The sequence below is a fragment of the Mobula birostris genome, chromosome 14, assembly GCF_030028105.1.
Source record: "Mobula birostris isolate sMobBir1 chromosome 14, sMobBir1.hap1, whole genome shotgun sequence".
Classification (NCBI taxonomy): domain Eukaryota; kingdom Metazoa; phylum Chordata; class Chondrichthyes; order Myliobatiformes; family Myliobatidae; genus Mobula; species Mobula birostris.
In genome coordinates, this window is record NC_092383.1 from 40071471 (window position 1) to 40092065 (window position 20595).

At 40.5% G+C, this 20595-nt stretch overlaps 1 protein-coding gene across 3 annotated transcripts in view; it reads right to left on the bottom strand.

Moving 5' to 3' along the window:
- mindy2 (MINDY lysine 48 deubiquitinase 2) overlaps window positions 1-20595 on the bottom strand; it is a 104465-nt gene that overhangs the window by 61783 nt on the left and 22087 nt on the right. For all 3 annotated transcript variants that reach the window (XM_072278427.1, XM_072278426.1, XM_072278425.1), the window contains exon 3: window positions 12837-12901. In XM_072278427.1, the coding sequence (XP_072134528.1) occupies window positions 12837-12901 (65 nt within the window). The remainder of the gene's footprint in view (window positions 1-12836; window positions 12902-20595) is intronic.

The window sequence follows — 20595 nt, forward strand, 5'->3', positions numbered from 1 at the left end:
CTCACAGGTGAAGGCAAGTAGCCAGAGGGATAGTGCACATTGACAGCAATATTGTCAGTAGGAAGGAGGATGAACTCCTGCGCAGTGAGCATGAGTGACGGAAGAGGCTAGAAAACAGGACATGTGTAGTAATGTCTGGATTACTCCCAGCGTCAAGGGCTATAAGGTTAGGAAAATTGAAAGACAGAATAAAATAGAGTTGCAGGGGAATGGGAACCAGAGTGCCACAACAGTTATAGTGGAGAGGTTGTGGAGACAGATATTGGTAAGACCTCAACAAAGTTAGGTTGAACATGATGCAACAGTGTCCTGAGCTGCATATATTTCAATGCAAAAAGTATCGTAGGAAAAGCAGATGAGCTCAGGATATGGATCAACACATGAAATTATGATACTGTAGCCATTAGTGAGACTTGGTTGCATGATGGGTAGGACTAGCAGCTCAATATTCCATGATTCTGTTGTTTTAGACGTGACAGAGTGGGAAGGGATTAAAGGAGGAGGGGTGCTGTTACTAGTCAGGGTAAATATCTTGGCAGTGCTCAGTCAGGACAGACTGAAGAACTCGTCTAGTGAAGCATTATGGATCGTACTGAGGAAGAAGAAAGTTATGTCCACATTAACGTGGCCATATTATAGACCAGCTAACAGTTCAAAATATTTAGAGGAACAAATTTGTAGAGAGATTGCAGACTGTTGCAAGAAACACAAGGTTGTCATAGTAGGTGATTTTAACTTCCCACATATTGATGGGGACTCCAATAGTGTAAAAAGAGTAAATGTCAAAGTGTGTTCAGGAAAGGCATGTACTGGTTAAGAAACAAGTCCCCATGAGAGTGTGTGCGATACTGGATCTGCTATTAGGGAGTAAGACAGGGGCAGGTGACAGAAGTTTGTGTAGTGGAACACTTTGCATCTAATGATCCCAAGGCCATTAGTTTCAAAGTAAGTATGCATCAAAGAATTTACCCTGACTTATCGTATTTTACTGTAACAGAATTTCATCTCCAATTTACTATGAGAGACTTTACTCTGTTAGGGAACAGAAATAAAGATACAGTCCTTGGTATAAGGTTAACCCTTTAATACATGATCACAGGGAGCCTTTGTCTTATGACTCTGCCGATGTCAGGTTACATCTTAAATTTATACAGTAAATTTTGGGCAATAGCCAACAGCTAAACATACGTGGTCAGCGATTTCAAGAAGCACTTGTTAGGTATTAGCAAGTCTACAAAATTAGAAGTCTACAGTCAATTCCTCTATCAGCTAGACAATCTCAGACAAAAGTTAACAATACCTCATCACTGGCATGATCTACTGCTAGCTATTGTTAGCTCACACAAGCAAGGCAGCATATGCATCTTACCGTCACCCTCACAATCCAAGTCTTAGGCAGTACGTAGCTAGTCAAGTATGACAACAAAATTTAATTCAAAATTAAAATTTTCTCTTAATTTTCTTCCACATATGCAAAAAGATAGGTCTGGTCCACAGGGTTGAGACTGTAAATTGGAGATAGGCCAACTTTGATTATATCAGAAATGATCTAGCAAGTGTGGATTGGGGCAGGCTATTTTCTGGCAAAAGTGTACTTGGTAAGTGGGAGGTCTTCAAGACTGACATTTTAAGAGTACAAAGCTTGTATGTGCCTGTCAAGAATAAATGTTAAAGACAACAAATGTAAGGAACCCCAGTTTTCAAGAGATATTGAGGCCCAGGTTCAGAAAATAAAGGAGGTACAGAGCAGGTAGGAACAAATGGAGTATAACAAATGCAAGAAAACACTTAAAGGAAGAAGCTTGCTGTCTTGAGGAAAATTGAAGTGGATAAATCCCCGGGACCTGACAGGGTGTTCCCTCGAACCTTGAAGGAGACTAGTGTTGAAATTGCAGGGGCCCTGGCAGAAATAATTAAAACGTCGCTGTCTACAGGTGAGGTGCCGGAGGATTGGAGAGTGGCTCATGTTGTTCCGTTGTTTAAAAAAGGATCAAAAAGTAATCTGGGAAATTATAGGCCCGCAAGTTTAACCTCAGTAGTAGGTAAGTTATTGGAGGGAGTACTAAGAGACAGAATCTACAAGCATTTGGATAGACAGGGATTTATTAGGGAGAGTCAACATGGCTTTGTGCGTGGTAGGTCATGTTTGACCAATCTGTTGGAGTTTTTCGAGGAGGTTACCAGGAAAGTGGATGAAGGGAAGGCAGTAGATATCGTTTACATGGACTTCAGTAAGGCCTTTGACAAGGTCCCGCATGGGAGGTTAGTTAGGAAAATTCAGTCGCTAGGTATACATGGAGAGGTGGTAAATTGGATTACACATTGGCTCAATGGAAGAAGCCAAAGAGTGGTAGTAGAGAATTGCTTCTCCGAGTGGAGGTCTGTGACTAGTGGTGTACCACAGGAATCAGTGCTGGGTCCATTGTTATTTGTCATCTATATCAATGATCTGGATGACAATGTGGTAAATTGGATCAGCAAATTTGCTGATGATACAAAGATTGGAGGTGTAGTAGACAGTGAGGAAGGTTTTCAGAGCCTGCAGAGGGACTTGGACCAGCTGGAAAAATGGGCTAAAATATGGCAGATGGAATTTAATACAGACAAGTGTGAGGTATTGCACGTTGGAAGGACAAACCAAGGTAGAACATACAGGGTTAATGGTAAGGCACTGAGGAGTGCAGTAGAACAGAGGGATCTGGGAATACAGATACAAAATTCCCTAAATGTGGCGTCACAGGTAGATAGGGTCGTAAAGAGAGCTTTTGGCACATTGGCCTTTATTAATCCAAGTATTGAGTATAAGAGCTGGAATGTTATGATGAGGTTGTATAAGGCATTGGTGAGGCCGAATCTGGAGTATTGTGTTCAGTTTTGGTCACCAAATTACAGGAAGGATAAAAATAAGGTTGAAAGAGTGCAAAGAAGGTTTATAAGGATGTTGCCAGGACTTGAGAAACTCAGTTACAGAGAAAGGTTGAATAGGTTAGGACTTTATTCCCTGAAGCGTAGAAGAATGAGGGGAGATTTGATAGAGGTATATAAAATTATGATGGGTATAGATAGAGTGAATGCAAGCAGGCTTTTTCCACTGAGGCAAGGGGAGAAAAAAACCAGAGGACATGGGTTAAGGGTGAGGGGGGAAAAGTTTATAAGGAACATTAGGGGGGGCTTCTTCACACAGAGAGTGGTGGGAGTATGGAGTGAGCTGCCAGACGAGGTGGTAAATGCCGGTTCTTTTTTAACATTTAAGAATAAATTGGACAGATACATGGATGGGAGGTGTATGGAGGGATATGGTCCGTGTGCAGGTCAGTGGGACTAGGCAGAAAATGGTTCGGCACAGCCAAGGGCCAAAAGGCCTGTTTCTGTGCTGTAGTTTTTCTATGGTTTCTCAGAAATCAGGAAAGCTAAATGAAGGTATGAGTTGACCTAGCAAAAAGGTAAAGGAGAATCCTAAGCAATTGTACAGAAATTTTATGAGCAAAAAAGGATTGCAAGGGACAAAAGTAATCCTCTGGAAGATCAGAATGGCAATCCATGTGTGAAGCCAAAATATAAGGGTGAGATCTTATATATAATTTTTTTGCATCTGTACTTACTCTGGAGACAGACACAGAGCCTAGAGAAGTGAGGCAAAGAGGCATCAACTTCATGGACTCATATAGATTACAGAGGAGAAGGTGTTTTCTGTCTTGAGTCTAAGGATAGATAAATCCCCGGGGCCTGACAAGGTGATTCCTCGGACCTTGGTGGAGGTAAGTGCAGAAATTGTAGGTGCCCTAGCAGAGATATTTAAATCATTCTTAATGACAGGTTAGATACCAGAGGATTGAAGGATAACCAACGCTGTTCTGCTGTTTAAGACTCTAAAAATAATACAGGAAGTTATAGGCCAGTGAGCCTGATATTAGTTGAGGGAAAGTTATTGCAAGGTATCCCAAGGAATTAGAGAGCTAAGTATTCTGATAGACATCAACTGATTAAGGACATGGTTTCATGTGTGGTAGGTCATGTCCAACCAGTCTTAAGAGTTTTTTGAGAAAGTTACCAGGAAAGTTGATGAAGGCAAAACAGCGAATGTTGCCTATATGGATTTTAGTAAGGCATTTGACAAAGTTCCACATGGGAGGTTGCTCAAGAAGGTTCAGTCACTCAGCATTCAAGATGAGTTAGTAAATTGGATTAGACATTGGGGGAAGTCAAAGAGTGGTCGTAGATGATTGCTTCTCTGACTAGCCTCTGACTAGTGGAGTACCACAGGAATCGGTGCTGTTATTGTTATTTGTCATCCATAATCAATCTAGATGATAACGTGGTTAGCTGGATCAGCAAAGTTACAGACACACCAAGCTTGGGACTGTAGTGGACAGCAAGGAAGGCCATCATGGCTTTCAGTGGCATCTGGACCAGCTGGAAAAATGGACTGAAAAATGGCAGATGGAATTTAACGCACGCAAGTGTGAGATGTTACACTTTGATAGAACCAACCAGGGTAGGTCTTACACAGTCAACAGTAGAGCACTAAGGAGTGTGGTAGAACAAAGGGATCTGTGAATAGAGGTCCATAATTCATTGAAAGTGGCACCACAGGTAGATAAGGTTGTAAAGAACACTTTTGGCACATTGGCCTTCATAAATCAAAATACTGAGTATAGGAGATGGGACGTTACATTGAAATTGTATAGGACATTGGTGAGGTTTAATTTAGAGTACTGGGTGCAGTTTTGGCAACTACCTACAGGAAAGATGTAAACAAGGTTGAAAAAGTACAGAGAAAATTTACAAGGATAGTGCTGGATCTAGAAGACACAAGTTATAAGATTGAATGGGTTAGGACTATTCCTTGGAACATAGAAGATTGAGAGGAGATTTGATAGAGATATAAAAGATTATGAGGGGCATAGAAAGGGTGAATGAAAGCAGGCTTTTTCCACTGAGGTTGGGTGGGATTACAACCAGAAGTCATGGGTTAAGAGTAAAAGGTGAAAAGTTTAAGGGGACCACAAGGGGAAAGTTCTTCACTGAGAGAGTCATGAAAGTGTGGAATGAGCTACCAGCACAAGTGGTGCATGTGAGCTTAACTTCGAAGTTTAAGAGAAGTTAGGACAGGTTTAAGAATGGTAAGGGTATGGAGGACTGTTTCCTGGTGGAGCTCGATGGGGGTAGGCAGTTTAAGTAGTTTAGCAGTACAAACTAGATGGGCTGAAGGGCCTGTGTCTGTACTGTACATTTCTATGACTTTATAATTGGCTGAAGCAACAGGTAGTTTCAGGTTCCTGGATAATTGGAATCTTTTTTGGGTCAGGAATGGCTTGTATAATCGGTATGGGCTGCACCTTAACTGGACAGGATTTTCTGGTATGGATGTTTACTGGTGCTGCTCTAGAGGGCTTAAACTAGCTTTGCAGGGAGATGGTATCCAAAGAACAAAGTGAGATGGTGAAGGGGTTGAGGGGAGGATAGCTCTATGACCTGTTGGTCAAAAGGAAGGACAGGCATAAGCAAGGTAAAATACATGATGTGACAGAAGGGTTGAAGTGTATTTATTTGAATACAAGGAATAAGGAAGATTAACAGTGCATGGAATACTAAACAATACTGTGAGGTTGGGCCATTTTAGTGATTTGGTTGAGAGGGGAGTGGCTGCTTAATGTTTCAGGATTTCAATGTTTTAGAAGAGGTAGAATAAAAAAAATAAGTTGCAAGACTAATCAAGCTGCACTTAGAGGGGACATAAGGAGAACCTATCCACAAACTGTATATGGGTAGAACTCAAAAATAAGAAAGGTGCAATCATTGTGATATGATTGTACTTTAGACTCCCAAAAGCCAAATGTACTTTGAGGAACAGATATGCAGGCAGATTAGTGACAGGCACAAAGCAAGAGTTCAGATTCAGATTTAGATTTATTTTTCAATGTACAGTGAAATGCGTCATTTGCATTGACAACCAACATACCCAAGCATGTGCTGGGGACACCAAGTGGCACATTCTGGTGCCAACATGGCACACCCATAATACTGGGCACAACCAAACAGAACACAACAAGCAAAACAGGACCCCCCTCCCCTCCCTTCCCTTCCACCCACCCACAATCAGTCCTCCAGTCATCAGGCTTCAACTTCCGGACTTCCTATCAACCTCCAGGCTCTGATGTTCAGTTGATCTCCAGACTAGCTTATCATGGAACCCCGAACTACGAGCATACTGATTGACCAGCCCTCATGTCTCCTGCTTGCATGGACTCGTCTGAAATTGGGGTAGCTTGACATCCTCGAATGTCCTTCATCACCTATCGACAGTACTGGTCTTTGAGCGTAGACTCCATATCCACATCACTGACCTGTGGAGTGGAGGAGCAAAGACCAGCATCGTGGACATTGAATGCGGAGCGGAGGCCTGAATTGTTGAAGTCCTTTGTTACCTATGCACGTCACTGGACTTTGAATGCAGAATGTGGAGCAGAGGCCTGACTCTTTCATATCCCTGTCCCTAAACGCTAATCTGACCTCTAATTCCCCCAAATCACTTTCCCTAAACCTAATCTGACCCTTAACTCCCCTCTGTCTCCAAAACTATCCTTAAGAGCTTGAAAAACAACTAAGTCTGAGCCAGAGGGTTGTCATAGTGGGGGACTTCAACTTCCACAATGTAGAGTGGGACTTCTTTGATTCATGAGGATAATGGAAGGTAGAATTCATTAGGTGCATCCAGGTTTAAGGTGGTGATGAAAGTAAACAATGAAGGTAGAGCATGGTTGTTGTTTACATAGATTTTAGAAAAGTATTTAACAAGGTAACTCATGGTAGGTTCATCCAGATTAAGATGCATAGGATCCATGGTGACATCGCTGTTTGGATTCGAAATTGGTGTACCCATAGTAGACAGAGGGCAGTGGCTGATGAATCTTACTCTGGCCTGTGCCTGTTAATGCTTGTGGTGTCCACGAGAATCAGTACTAGGACTTCTGCTGTTTGCATATACAGTACTGTGCAAAAGTTTTAGCCACCCTAGATCTTTTTAAATATAAATTTTGTTTTAGATGTTTATTTTTTGTCTTCTGCATTAGTGTCAAAAACCAGCAAATTTTAGATTTCCAAACATTCATTTTCCAAAAAAAGTCTAAAATTACAGAGAAATTTGTGTATATCGTAAGTAATAGACCAATTTTCATATAAATACTTCATTGTTTTGTAAGTATATAGTCCAGTGCATGATTAAACAAAGATAGTAAACAAATGTAATGCTCAATATCAGAGTTGAATGAACTAAATTGATTCACTGAAACAGAAATGGGTATAGGAGGAATCAAACTGGATGAAGGACAACCAAACTAAAAGGTGAAAGTATGACAGATGTGACAGTTTAACCTTCAAATCATCAATTCTTAAACCATGGCATCAGCGAGCATAGCAACAAAACATAAGGTGGTCATCCTGCATCAGCAAGGTCTCTCCGAAGCAGAAATTTTCCGGCAGACAAGAGTTTCAAGATGTGCTGTCCAAGCTCTTCTGAAGAAGCACAAAGAAACGGGTATGGTTGAGTACCAGAAATGCAGTGGTTGGCCATGGAAACAGATGAGAGAGACATCAAACTGACATCCCATGTAAGCCAGAAGTCCAGCACTACTATCTGCTCTGAACTCTCAGAAACCACTGGAACCCAAGTACACCCCTCTTCTGTCCGGAGACGTCTTGTTAGAAGTGGTCTTCATGGAAGAGTTGCTGTCAAAAAAAAAAAAATTCCTCTAAAGTGGAAACAGAGCCAAGAACTTCATCTATGCACAAAAACACAAGGACTGAGGTGCTAAACAATGACAGCCAAATTTTTGGCTGGAACAGGAGGCAGCTTATCTGTAGAAGAGATGGAGAGTGCTACATGGATGAATGTCTGCAGTCAACAGTGAAGCATGGTGCAGTTTCCCTGAAGGTTTGGGGCTACATTTCTGCAAATGGAGTTGGTGATCTGGTCAGAATTAATAGAATCCTCAATGTGAGAAATACAAGCAGATCCATCACACAATAGCATCAAGAAAGCATCTAATCGGAAAGACGCTGTTCCTGAATTGTTAAGTGTGTGCCTTCAGGCTTCTGTACCTCATACCTGACAGTAACAATGAGAAGAGGGCACGTCCTGGATGGTGAGCATCTTTAATAATGGACACCACCTTCCTAAGGCACCGCTCGATGATTTCTTGGATACTACAGAGGCTAGTACCCATGATAGAGCTGAGTAATTTTACAAGTTTCTGCAGCTTACTTCAATCTTGTTCAGTCGCCCTCCCCCACCCCTATACCAGATAGTGATACAGCCAGTCAGAATGCTCTCCACAGTACATTTGTAGAAGTTTGACTGTTTCAGTTGACAAACTAAATCTTCTCAGACTCCTAATGAAATATAGCTGCTATCTTGCCTTCTTTACAGCTACATAAAAATGTTGCGACCAGGTAAGGTGCTCAGAGATACTGACACCCAGGAACTTGAAGTTGCTCACTCTCCACTTCCGATCCCTCCAAGGATTGTATTGGGTTCCCTTATCTTACCCTTCCTGAAGAAGTCCACAATGAGCTCTTTGGTTTTGCTGACATTGAGTGGAAGGTTACTGCTGCAACACCACTCAACTAACTGGTATATCTTGCTCCTCTTGTCACCAGCTGAAATTCTGCCAACAATGTCAAATTTATAAATGGCATTTGAGCAAAGCCGAGCCACACAGTCATGAAAGTAGAGAGAGGAGAGCAGTGGTCTAAGCACAAATTCCTGTGGTGCACTAGTTTCAACCGTCAATAAGGTGGAGATGTTATTTCCCATCCGCACAGATTGCAGCCTTCCAGTTAGGAAGTTAATGATCCAGTTGCTGAGGGAAGTACAGAGGCCTAGGTTCCGTAGCTTTTTGATCAGAACTGTAGGTGCTTATCATTATTTTTTAAAACATCCACCCTTTACAGAATTCTTTTCACATGTGCCTAAGACTTTTGCATTGTACTGTATAAACGACTTGGATAGAAGTCTGGGTGAATAAGTTAGCAAGTTTGCAGGTGACTCAAAGATTGGTGATATTGTGGATATTGTAAAAGAATGCCAAAGGATTCATTCAACAGGACATAGATCAGTTACCGGTATGGGCAGAGAAATTACAAATGGAATTTAATCCAGTGAAGTGTGAGATATTGTACTTGATCTCCCAAAGTGCAAAGGAAAAGTACATAGTAAACGGCAAGACCCCAAACAACTTTGATGGTACAGGCGTCCCCCGCTTTTCAAACTTTCGCTTTAGGAAAACTCACTGTTAAAAAGACCTACATTAGTAACCTGTTTTCACTAACAGAAGGTGTTTTCACTGTTACAAAGAAAGGTAGCGCGCGATTAAAAAAAAGCAGCATGCGCCCCGAGCAACCGCCCTCCCCTGGATTCGGAACTGCATTCTCGCCGGCATTGCTTAAACACATGCCTGTGAGCAGCCGTTAGCAGGATGAGTTCTAAGGTACAGTATCGGAAAAGCCTAAAAGAGCTCGTAAGGTTGTTACACAGTGCAAAACTAGACATAATTAAGCGTTTCGATCGTGGTGAACGAAGTAAGGACAAAGTGAGCTTGGCTTGAGGAAGCTGATGAAGATGATGTTGAAGAGGTTTTGGCATTCCATGGCCAAGAACTGATAGATGAAGAGCTGACGCAATTGGAAGAGGACAGGATAACAATCGAAACCGAATGAGTAATGATAAAGTACGACTTTAATTTTGAAAGGGTACGTCGCTTTAAGGCATATTTGCAGGATGGTTTGAGAGCTTACAAAGAACTGTATGATCTAAAAATGCGCAAGGCTCAGCAGTTAAGCAAGCCTTCCACATCAGTCACAGCAGACGACGAACCTCCACCTTCGAAATTGAGGCGGGCAGTCATAGAAGAAGATGACCTGCCTGCCCTGATGGACAATGAGATGACACCTTAGTGTCCCACCACCCCAACCCGCGGACAGATACCGATTCGCAGAGAATGCAGCGGTAGCCGGGAGGTACCCAGCACATCTTTAAGAAAAAAAGCAGAAATAAACATGCTAATTAATTAGGTGCCACCCAGCACGAAATTGTCGGCCCAGATCAGAGACAATTGTCGATTGCATCGCCTCTGATCTGGGCCAACATTTACGTGTCGGGCGGCACCTAATTAATTAGCATGTTTATTTCAGCTTTTTTCTTAAAGATGTGCTGTGTGCCTCTCGGCTACCGCTGTACCCCTGCATTCTTCACAGATCGGTACTGGTCGGCAGCCTGGAGGGTGGGGGCCACTGCACCATCCAAACTCCGATGACTCAGTCTAACACACCATCAACAGTGCGCTCGGCAAGCTGTCTTCCCAATTCCCATAAATGATACTACACTGTACATACATTATTTCTACTTTATATTGGCTGTGTATTTTTATGTGTTATTTGGTATGATTTGGCAGCTTCATAGCTTAAAGGTTACTGGAGAGAGTGTTTTTGCCAACAGCGCTTGCGTGAGATTTTCTGCTGAGTGCGCTTGCGTGAGATTTTCGGTACGGAGAACAGTGCCGACAATGATTGTGGGGAAGTATTTCTACTTTATATAGGCTGTGTATTTATCATATCATTCCTGCTTTCACTGTATGTTACTGTTATTTTAGGTTTTATGTGTTATTTGGCATGATTTGGTAGGTTATTTTTGGGTCTGCGAACGCGCACAAAATTTTCCCATATAAATAAATGGTAACTGCTTCTTCGCTTTATGACATTCCGGCTTACGAACAGTTTCATAGGAACGCTCTACCTTCGGATGGCGGGGGAAACCTGTATAGTAACTTGGTGTCTAAATCCATAGTTACCTTAACTAGCCTATTGATCTAACCAATGATATACTTCAGAGTACTGTGGAATGCTTAACAAAAATTACTTGATTTTCTTCCTACTGATAATTGATTTTTAAAATGGTCTAAGTATATTCATTATGAACTGAATGCACTAAACAAACTGGTGCTAACATTCCAGACAACTGACAAAAGAAATTTGCAGAAGTCCATATCCCAGCAAACTCATTTTACTTACTTTACTATTTCCAAGATAAACTATACTAAGTCTACTCTGTACCTGAAGGAAACCTGGGAAAGCAACATGAGAAGCTTTGCTCTGGAGCCATCAGTATATTTAAAAGTATATTTCAGATCCAAGTGAGAAACTTCGTACAATACTTTCAGCAGAAAATGGATTCCCAGCCACTCCAAAAATAACACTTTCTAAATGTTTTTAAAGCATGATGGGGCATATCTCAACATACAGTGGATTCCAGTTAATTGGGACACATTAGGAACAGAACATTTTGGCGCTGTTAAGCAGATACTCCAATTAGCCAAAATTTCATGGAAATAGTTAAAAAAGGTAAAAGATAATTTGTTTCTCAGTTAAATGGTATTTTATGTACTTAAATGAAACACAGAACAAATTAAAACACTATCAACACTACAATAGTACTATAAAACTGTGCATTAGTTCCTAACAGTTATTAATGGAAGAATTACACCGCCACGCTCTTTTGATTGACTGTAAATGAATAAAATCGGCACAGGCACCTAGTGTAGACAATGGATTGCCTTCGTACAATTTTCAACAATTACATCCTCCAGATCTTCATTTTATTTGCAATGTTCAAGATGAGTGTCATACCTTGAAATTCTTCAGAGTTCCTAACTTGAAGTAGTGAAATGGTTTCATTTTAACTCCTGGTCATCTCTGGTATCTCAAAGCCTGAATGCTTGAAACCCAGTGAATAAAACGGTTCTGAAGTGTCTTATTGCTTATTTCTGGCCAACTATCAGTGTCAAAAATTGCTGCTCTTTGAACACGAGCACGCACAACTGATACCATTTAAAAACTTGTCTGCTGTAGGCAAGTGCATACTTCTGATGCTTTTTAGAAACTTCGTCAACAGTCTCCTGCCGCAATCAAGTGGCAATAATGACCCAAATAAATGAAGGGAATCAAAGGTTCAAAGGTCAAATTTAACGTCAGAGAAATGTATACAATATACATCCTGAAATGCTTTTTCTTCACAAAACAGAGAAGTGTCCCAAAGAATGAACAACAGTTAAACGTGAGAACCCCAAAGTCCCCCCTCCAGCTCCCCCTTCCTACGCATAAGCGGCAGCAAGCAACGATCCCTCCTCCTCCCACCAGCAAAAAAAACACGCATCAGTACCATCACGAGCCCAAGCGTGAGCTAAGCAATAGCAAAGACCAAAGTTACCCCAAAAGCTTCGCATTTCATCCGAAATTCGGCAACCCACAGGTTCTTTCTCTCTCTGGCAAGGGAGAGGGAGGTATCCCCTATTTTCAGCTACTTTCTCAATTAGTTTTTGCTCTTTAAGAATTTTCCCAAATAAGCAACTTCCTTGATTAACCCTTGGCCTAATTAACTGGAATCCACTGTATTAAACTCACTGTATTCCAACAAATACACTAACTTACAATAATCTCTCCAAGTGACCTTTTGCTCTAGTCTCAGCCTACAACTAATTTGCCATGGGCTGTGGAGTTCAAAGGTATTACACCATTCCCATCCTCTGATAATTCAACAAATGCACAAGTGATTTTTTTAATTCAATATACCCAAACTGAAACAATTATACGTCTTAACACTAAATAGTTAAATCATAGAAAGAATGGTTGATTAAATAATTTGTGAATAAAATCGATGATTCTTTTTCCTTTGAGAGCATTTTTGAAATGCAGGACAAATATTACAATGTTGCTATTTGGGTTTTTTTAAGATCCTTTTTAAGATTCCACCTTGTAAAGAAATACAGTCAACAGATTAGTACCTGCTCATAGTTCAGTCTCTGAGCATCCGTGATTTCTTTTGGCTTTGCATCTAGAATATAATCACCTAAGAAAAAAGAAAAAAAAATCTTCAGTGTTCATTAATAACCACTTTCATATTTTACATCAATTAGGCTCAGGCACTTAATCATTTCTAACTCCAATTCCTGAGTTCTATCTTTTCTTCCTCAATCTATTCAAACATCAATAATAACCATTGGTTGATAAAGAAACCAATGGCACTATGAAGTACAAGAGACTGGAGTAACGTGTACAATTATCACATTGTCTACCAATATCACTGAAACGATTCAATAATTTTCAGAATTAATCATAAAGCCTATGAAGAGAATTACCAAAATAAATAGTGTAGTGGCAAACTCCAACAAACCAATGCTACTGCTGGTGATCCCCATGGATTGTTATCCTTGTATAACACACCCTTCAATCAATCCAATAATATTGCTTTTTTTAAAAAAAAATCGAAGAAATGTATTCGATCCTTTTATTAGCAACTAGCAAAACAAAATCTTGAAGTGATGCAATTAAGCATAATTAAGTGTAAATAAGCGTTCAACAGAAGATATGACATCTGTCAGTCCCCAATTCCAAAGTGCTTTGTTGTAACTATACAACAAAGTTGTGTATTTATAAGCACAAATACGTAACTTATTCCCTTTGCTTTTACCACAGCCCCACTCACGAGACTAGTCACTGTAATACACATGCAACCCTTAGGTTCAGCCAGCACGTATCTGTCTAGGGGAAGAGAGCCTCTGGCCCAGCCAAACTAAGAAATCTCGTTTGTGTGGATGCTGAGTGATGTATTGCCCGGTTACAAATCCAAACCACAAAATATCAGACAGTACACCATATGCAATTAAATGACTGAACTTTATAGATCTTAATCTGACTATAGGGTTAGGAAAGAAAATAAAAAGAAAAAGGGCCCATTTTAATGAAACAGTTTAATGTGCACACTGGAGCTCACGAATTCAGCCAGTCGTTCCCCATTGACCTCCTCCAAGCATCGCTGACCTTCAGACCCTCGCTCCTCATCCACTACGCCCAGCGGTCTACCAACTCTCTCCACTCGCATCTTCTCTCTTCATCTTTCGCAGACAAAAGACCGCGAAATCTCTGCTCCCAGACCCACAAGAAAGAACATCCCTCTCATTGGATAGTATACATTCCAAAGCCCCCATTATCTCTAGTCATAACCCAAACATTGCTGCTACAGAGAAACCATTAGCTTAGTAGTGAAACATTACAGAGGTCATTACATTAGCAGTGAAACCTTACAGCACATTACACAAGTAACAAACATGCAACATGGAATATTATACAGATAGAAAACATGCATGGCTCCTACATTTCAGCCCCCTAATTATTATAACAACAACTACACACTACCAAAACACAGGAGACACGAAGCCTTAACGTTCACACATGTCCTCTTTCCGGTAAGTGGTCTATCCTGGATTGTGATCTTCTCTCGACAAACCAGCTTGTTCATCTTGACAGCATTCTGGGAAAACTGTTTTGAATCACCACTGCCAAAGCTCATCCAAGTGCAAAACTGAAATCCTGTTAACTGTCAGCTCTGGCTGAGTGTAGTCTCTTCTACCACCATGGTCTCCTTTCAATGGTCTATTAACAGTCACTTGCAATGGCTCTAATGCTTTACACACATTCAGCAGCTTAATTTCTAGCAAATGGATATGCTTCAGGTGAGACCAATCCTGAAGATCTCTCTGATGAGGAATGTTCCCTTTGCGGATGGGCACGCATTCCTGCGTATAGATGTTTGGCAGGTCACAATAGACTTCACTATCTAAGCCTGCCACTTTCAATCCTCAAACAACATTGCTACTCACAACGTTCTCTCGACCCATGGTGTGGAAGAGAATGCATATTCTTTTTCCTGACAGGTTGAGCTTGTCCAGTTCAATTCAATTTTAATTGTCATTTAACCATACATGAATACAGCCAAATGAGACAGTGTTACTCTGGGGTCAAAGTGCAAAACACAATACCAACAGTCACACACAGCACAAATCACACATAGCACATATAAGACAGAAAGATACAGTTACCCAAGTCCAAACTTGAGCCATCCAACACTGCCAAAATCTGCAGACGACCACAACAGAGCTTGCTTTCTGCAGAGTGAATACCGCGCCACACCTCCCCCGATGGCATTGGCCCTGATGCCTCTCCTTGGCAGCTGTAAACAGGCAATGCTGCAGCTTGAGGCCTAGTCATGAGGCTCACTGTGCAGAACCCTGCTGTACTTCTTTGATCTAGGAAAACACAAGTAACCACTGTCTTGTTACTCTTCATAAATCCACCTGAACTGGAATTAAAGGAAGTTTACAATCATGTTCGCCAGCCCCTGTAAGGCCATTAGATACCAGGGCACTACTCACTAATAAGCTTGATTCTTTCATGGCTTGTTCCGAATCTGTACCCTTTTCTTCAGAGTGAATATGAAGTATGCTGGGATGCTTGCTACTGCATACCTTAGCGGAAAGACGCTTCCAGCAATCCTTGTTAATGTGTCCTGTACACAAACAACCAAAGCAAACACCATTTTCTTTTAGGAAGGCAATCTTCTCCTTATGAACCTTTTTCTCCACTTGAGCACAAATCCAAGTACGTTCACCCTGGCAGAACAGACAAACCTTTTCATTAGTTCCAGGCTCAGTTTTAGCTTTACTTTTCACAGTACCCACAGTAGTAGCAAAGCCGTTTCCTTTAGCTTTAGAATGAATTTGTGGCTTAATATTGTTCACACCTTTGCTTACTGCAGGTGGTGTAGTATGACATATATCAGGTGTATAGAAATTCTCACTTGTTTTTCAATAAACTCGACTAGGTCAGTGAAAGTAGCCTCACTGTTGTGATTGTCTGGTAACTCACAGGCAAACCATCTCCATTTTTCCTTAAGCATACAAGGCAACTTCTTTACAACAATTGACGTAATAATAGGCATGTCTAGCTCTCGCATATATCGAACATCTCCCATTGCATTACAACAACCTCTAAGGAAAAGACTGTAGTCTTGAAGAGCTTTCACATCTTCTGATTCGCTATGTGCCAAAACCAGCCTTTACCATGTAGGCTGAAGTAATTTCCTGCTCATTACCAAAATGTTCCTGTAGTAAAGCTTTGGCCTTGAGATATCCTTGCTCCAGGTTGGCTTGCTGGCAACTTTTGACAAGCTCTCTAGGGTAACCTCCAGTAAACTGTTCGAGAAAACAGAGACAGCCATATTAATTATCAGACTTGCCTTCAATGTTACCCTTGAAAGCCCTCATAAATGAATGACACTGCAATGGATCGCCATCGAAGATTTTTATCTCTTTTTTAGGCAGAGATGCAATGAGTTGTTGTTGCATCACTAAGCTTGTTATTTCCTTCTGCACCCTTATGGCCTCCAGCTGATTATTTGAACTATTATCATCTGAAAAACAAGTGTCACCATGCTGTAAATTAATGTTCTCAGTAGCACTTTGTGTTATTGGATATAGCATAGGTTCAGAGTGCCTCCCTGGTGCAGGCTGAGAGTGAACATCCTGAACTACCTCTTGGAGTCCAAACTGTGGTTCATAGACATGTGTTCCTCAAATGTATCCACACTGACATCAAGTATGCTGGATTTTCTCTGTGCCGTGTCAGCATAGGAAATCACACCTGCTGGAGCATGTTTACACCCAAATGAACCCCCTAGTACTTTGGTCATCTTGGTTGCAATTTCTTCCTGCAATTTAAACTGCTCCTTTCTCCTCTGAAGCTGCTCCTCCTGCTCTTCTTTCTCTTTCAATAATTGTTACCATGCAAATAATGCAGCTAAATTAGCCTTCATTTTAATGCATACAGGCATGGTATCAGACACACAGGATAACCTGCCAGCAATAGAATCTGCTGCACGCAGTCTTCTGGTTGTACGTCATCTTGAAAATCATCAGTTTTATATGTAGTCACAGCATGTTCTGTGGCTTTAGACACATTTTCATTTCCTCCAGCAACGTGACCTTAACATCACATTTGTTTCAACCATTGCTCAGCCTCTGTTGTGACTGTATTAATAAGAGTATCAATATTTGCATAGCTTTCAGTTTGTTTATCTTGTTCTGAGATAGGCATTAAAAATAATTGCAAGTTTTGTTGCTTAGCAACATCTTCATGAAGATTTTTTTCAATGGCCCAAATGAGACTGGACTCACGAAACATCTTGTTGTTCTTCTGGTAGCAGGAAACTTCTAATTAATGGTATTAAATAATTAATCTTCTTAACAATTTTATTGTAGTTCTTTCAAACATTGTCACTTCTAGTTGCCAAAGCTGTCCCAGCAAGTTTAATCCCTCTTTTAGTGTAGACTTCAAGGTCACTGCTTCCAGCTTGACTCATGCTATATTTCAAATTGGACATTCACTTCAGATGTCAACATCTAAGTATCAGTGTTACAACAGAACAAACCAATGAACTCTTAGGCAAACACCACACTGTAGAACTCATAGTCTGCAATGACCATTCCAAACCCTAACACACAGCATGAATCAACAAAAGGTTGTTTCTTGCGACAAGATGCCCCTTGCTGCAGAACTTCTAATTTTGAAGACATGCTTGAATGCTAATGTTCATTTGGTATAACTGTAGAAATCTTTTGACGACAAAATGTAATAGCCAATTCTAACAAACTAATGTAGCTGCTGGCGACCCCCACTGATTGTTATCCTTGCATGACTGCCCTCTAATCAATCTAATAATAATGTTCAAGAAGTTGAAGAAATGTATTTGATCCTTTATTAGCACTAGAAAAACAATCCAGAAGTGATACAATTAAGTTAAGCACAAGTGGTCAACAAAAGAATGTAACACCTGTCGGTCCCCAGCTCCAAACTGCCTAGGACAAAGCATAAATATGAAACTTATTCCCTTTGCTTTTACCACGCCCCTACTCACATGACTAGTTACCAGAATACACATACATTTTTGTGCAACACAGAATACAATGCAGATAGAATACAGATGCATGGTTCCTATAGTTAGCCTCACTGCAAAAGTTTAGTTAATACCATATCTTGACAAAACAAAACACAAAATTCCAATATAGTGCTGTAGCTCTTAAGCTAAAAAGAAACATGAAGACACAATGCAGATTGGGGGACTGCTTTCTCAAGCACTTTCACTACATCCACAAAAAGCAGGATTCCTGGTGGCCAACCATTTTTAATCCTTTCCAATAATGATTAATTTCCATAGATACTATCTGACCTACTGAGTTCCTCTAGTATTTTGTGTTTTGTTGTGGATTTCCAGCATCTGCAGAATCTCTTGTACTCTGAACTTGTTTATAAAAAAGGGAGAAACAGTGAATGTCAAAGTGAACACGAGGAAATCTGCAGATGCTGGAAATTCAAGCAACACACACAAAAAATGCTGGTGAACGCAGCAGGCCAGGCAGCATCTATAGGAAGAGGTACAGTCGACATTTCGGGCCAAGACCCTTCGTCAGGACTAACCTGACAAAAGTGATCTATTTTTGGGATACAAGCAATTTTTTTTAATATTGTAGTGTTCTATTATTTTCCACATATAGATTAAATTTAAAATTTTAAAGACATTCATTAGACATCAGATAAAAATACAGTAATTTCCATGATACGATCCTGTAAAAGAGTATTAAAAATGAACTGCAGACTCTACCATACGGTATCACAACCCTACCAAAACTACTGTTCTGAAGAAAACAAAGCAAATTACACTCAGTGGCTGCTTTATTAGGTATACCTACTCGTTAATGAAAATATCTAATAAGCCTATCATGTGGCAGCAACATAATGCAGAATCATGCAGGTATAGTTGATAAAGTTGAAGGAAATTGGGAGATTCTCAGATTCCTGTAAATAATGGGTTAAGTACCGACTATGTCTGTGTATTTTGTGGGTGACTGCAGTGTATTTGAATAACGTCTCACAGCTGCTTCTTTGGAGCAAGATAAGGGTTAAAGTTCATACAGATCCACATAAGATGTCTCCTGATTTTTCACACCTTTTGGTTTCGATGAAAGGCGGTACCTGTTGGAAATTAGAACATTCCTTTCTTAATTAAAGCATAAATTGGTGGATGTTCTTAGCTTTGTTATTAAGTTTTGGCTCCAACAAACCAGGTAGGACATTCCTTTCTTTAATTAAAGCGGCTGAAGTGTCTATCAAACTGATTGTTCTTTTGTATCAATAATCCATTGACTTAGCTGGAATATTTATCAAACTGATTGTTCTTTTGTATCGGTGGCCTTATAAATTGCAACAGTTCTGGAAGGCGAACAGTGAACTTGTTGAACCGCCAGAGGGATGAGAACGCTTCTCCCCTGATGCCGGGACCAAGTTCACTCACCGGCTGAGCGCGAAGAAATAAACTAGTGAAAAGATAAGTAACTATCCTTTTGTGCTGTCATTATTTGATTTGGCAAATTTACGTTTACATAGTCAAGAGGTTCAATTGTTGTTCAGACCCAACAACAGAAATGGGGAAGAAATGTGACCTGAGTGACTTTGACTATGGAATAACTGTTGGTGTCAGACCGGGTGCTTTGAATACTCAGAAAATGCTGATCTTCTGGGACTTCCACGCACAAGTTTCTAGAGTATACACAGAAAGGTGCACAAACAAAAAATATCCAGTGAGCAGCAGTTCAGTGGGTGAAAAATCCTTGTTACTGGATAGAAGTCAGAGGAGAATGACCAGATTGCTCCAAGCTGACAGAAAAGTGACAGTATCTCAAATAACCATGTATTTAGAACATGGTGTGCAGAAAAGTTTCCCTGAATACATACTTCAAACCTTGAAGAGGATGGGCTACAGCACAACATACATCGTGGCCACTTTATTAGGTAAAGGAGTTATCTAGTAAAGTGGCCAGAGTGTCTATAACTGATAGAAAATTGGGGCTTTTAACTATTGCCTTCACTCTCTGCAATTTAATCTTTTTTTCCATCATAAAGCTACAAACTCATTTCATTTTGTGTCATTACCTAAAACCAAAACACACATCCCAAGTAAACTCAAATCTAACAAGCAGAGGATCAGTTTCAAACAATATCTACAAACGAGGCAAACTTTGAAAACTCCACAAACTGCACCACAAGAATTGTGTCAAGTATCCTTTTCATTCTTTAATCACAGTTCTCAATAATTAATATAGGCCATCGGGGTGTTTTACTCATCAAAGAGCAACAAACATGAATGTTCAGGAATTCAATGTTTTTTTGCACTTGGTACAGATCAGAAATTGCCTCTCACCCACAACAAAAGAACAGTTCAGTGTTTTAAGCAGCAGCCATTCAGCGATAGGAAGCATGAGAGACGTAGCTCACTCAGGATCGCCGAATGAGTACGAGGTATCAATTCGCAATAGTTTGGTGCTTTGAGCAGCGGCCAATCAGTAATTGGGATCGACTGGCAAGAACAAATTAAAATAAAGCGGGGCAAGTGGAGTGGCCATTGTTGTGGCAGAGATTTTGAGGCTTTAGCTCTTCAAGACTTCAGCAAGAAGAGGCTTGAGTGAGAGGAGGTGAAAAGGCTGTAGGTAGTGTTTTCCTCCAGTTATTATTATTTTCCTTTATATTTGATCAGTTTAAACAGTGGCATCCCCTTCTGTTGAATGCTTCGAGGAATGTGGGATGGTAGGGAGACATCCAGTGTCCCTGACAAATAGAATCAGAATCATTGGCATGTGTCATGAAACATGTTAA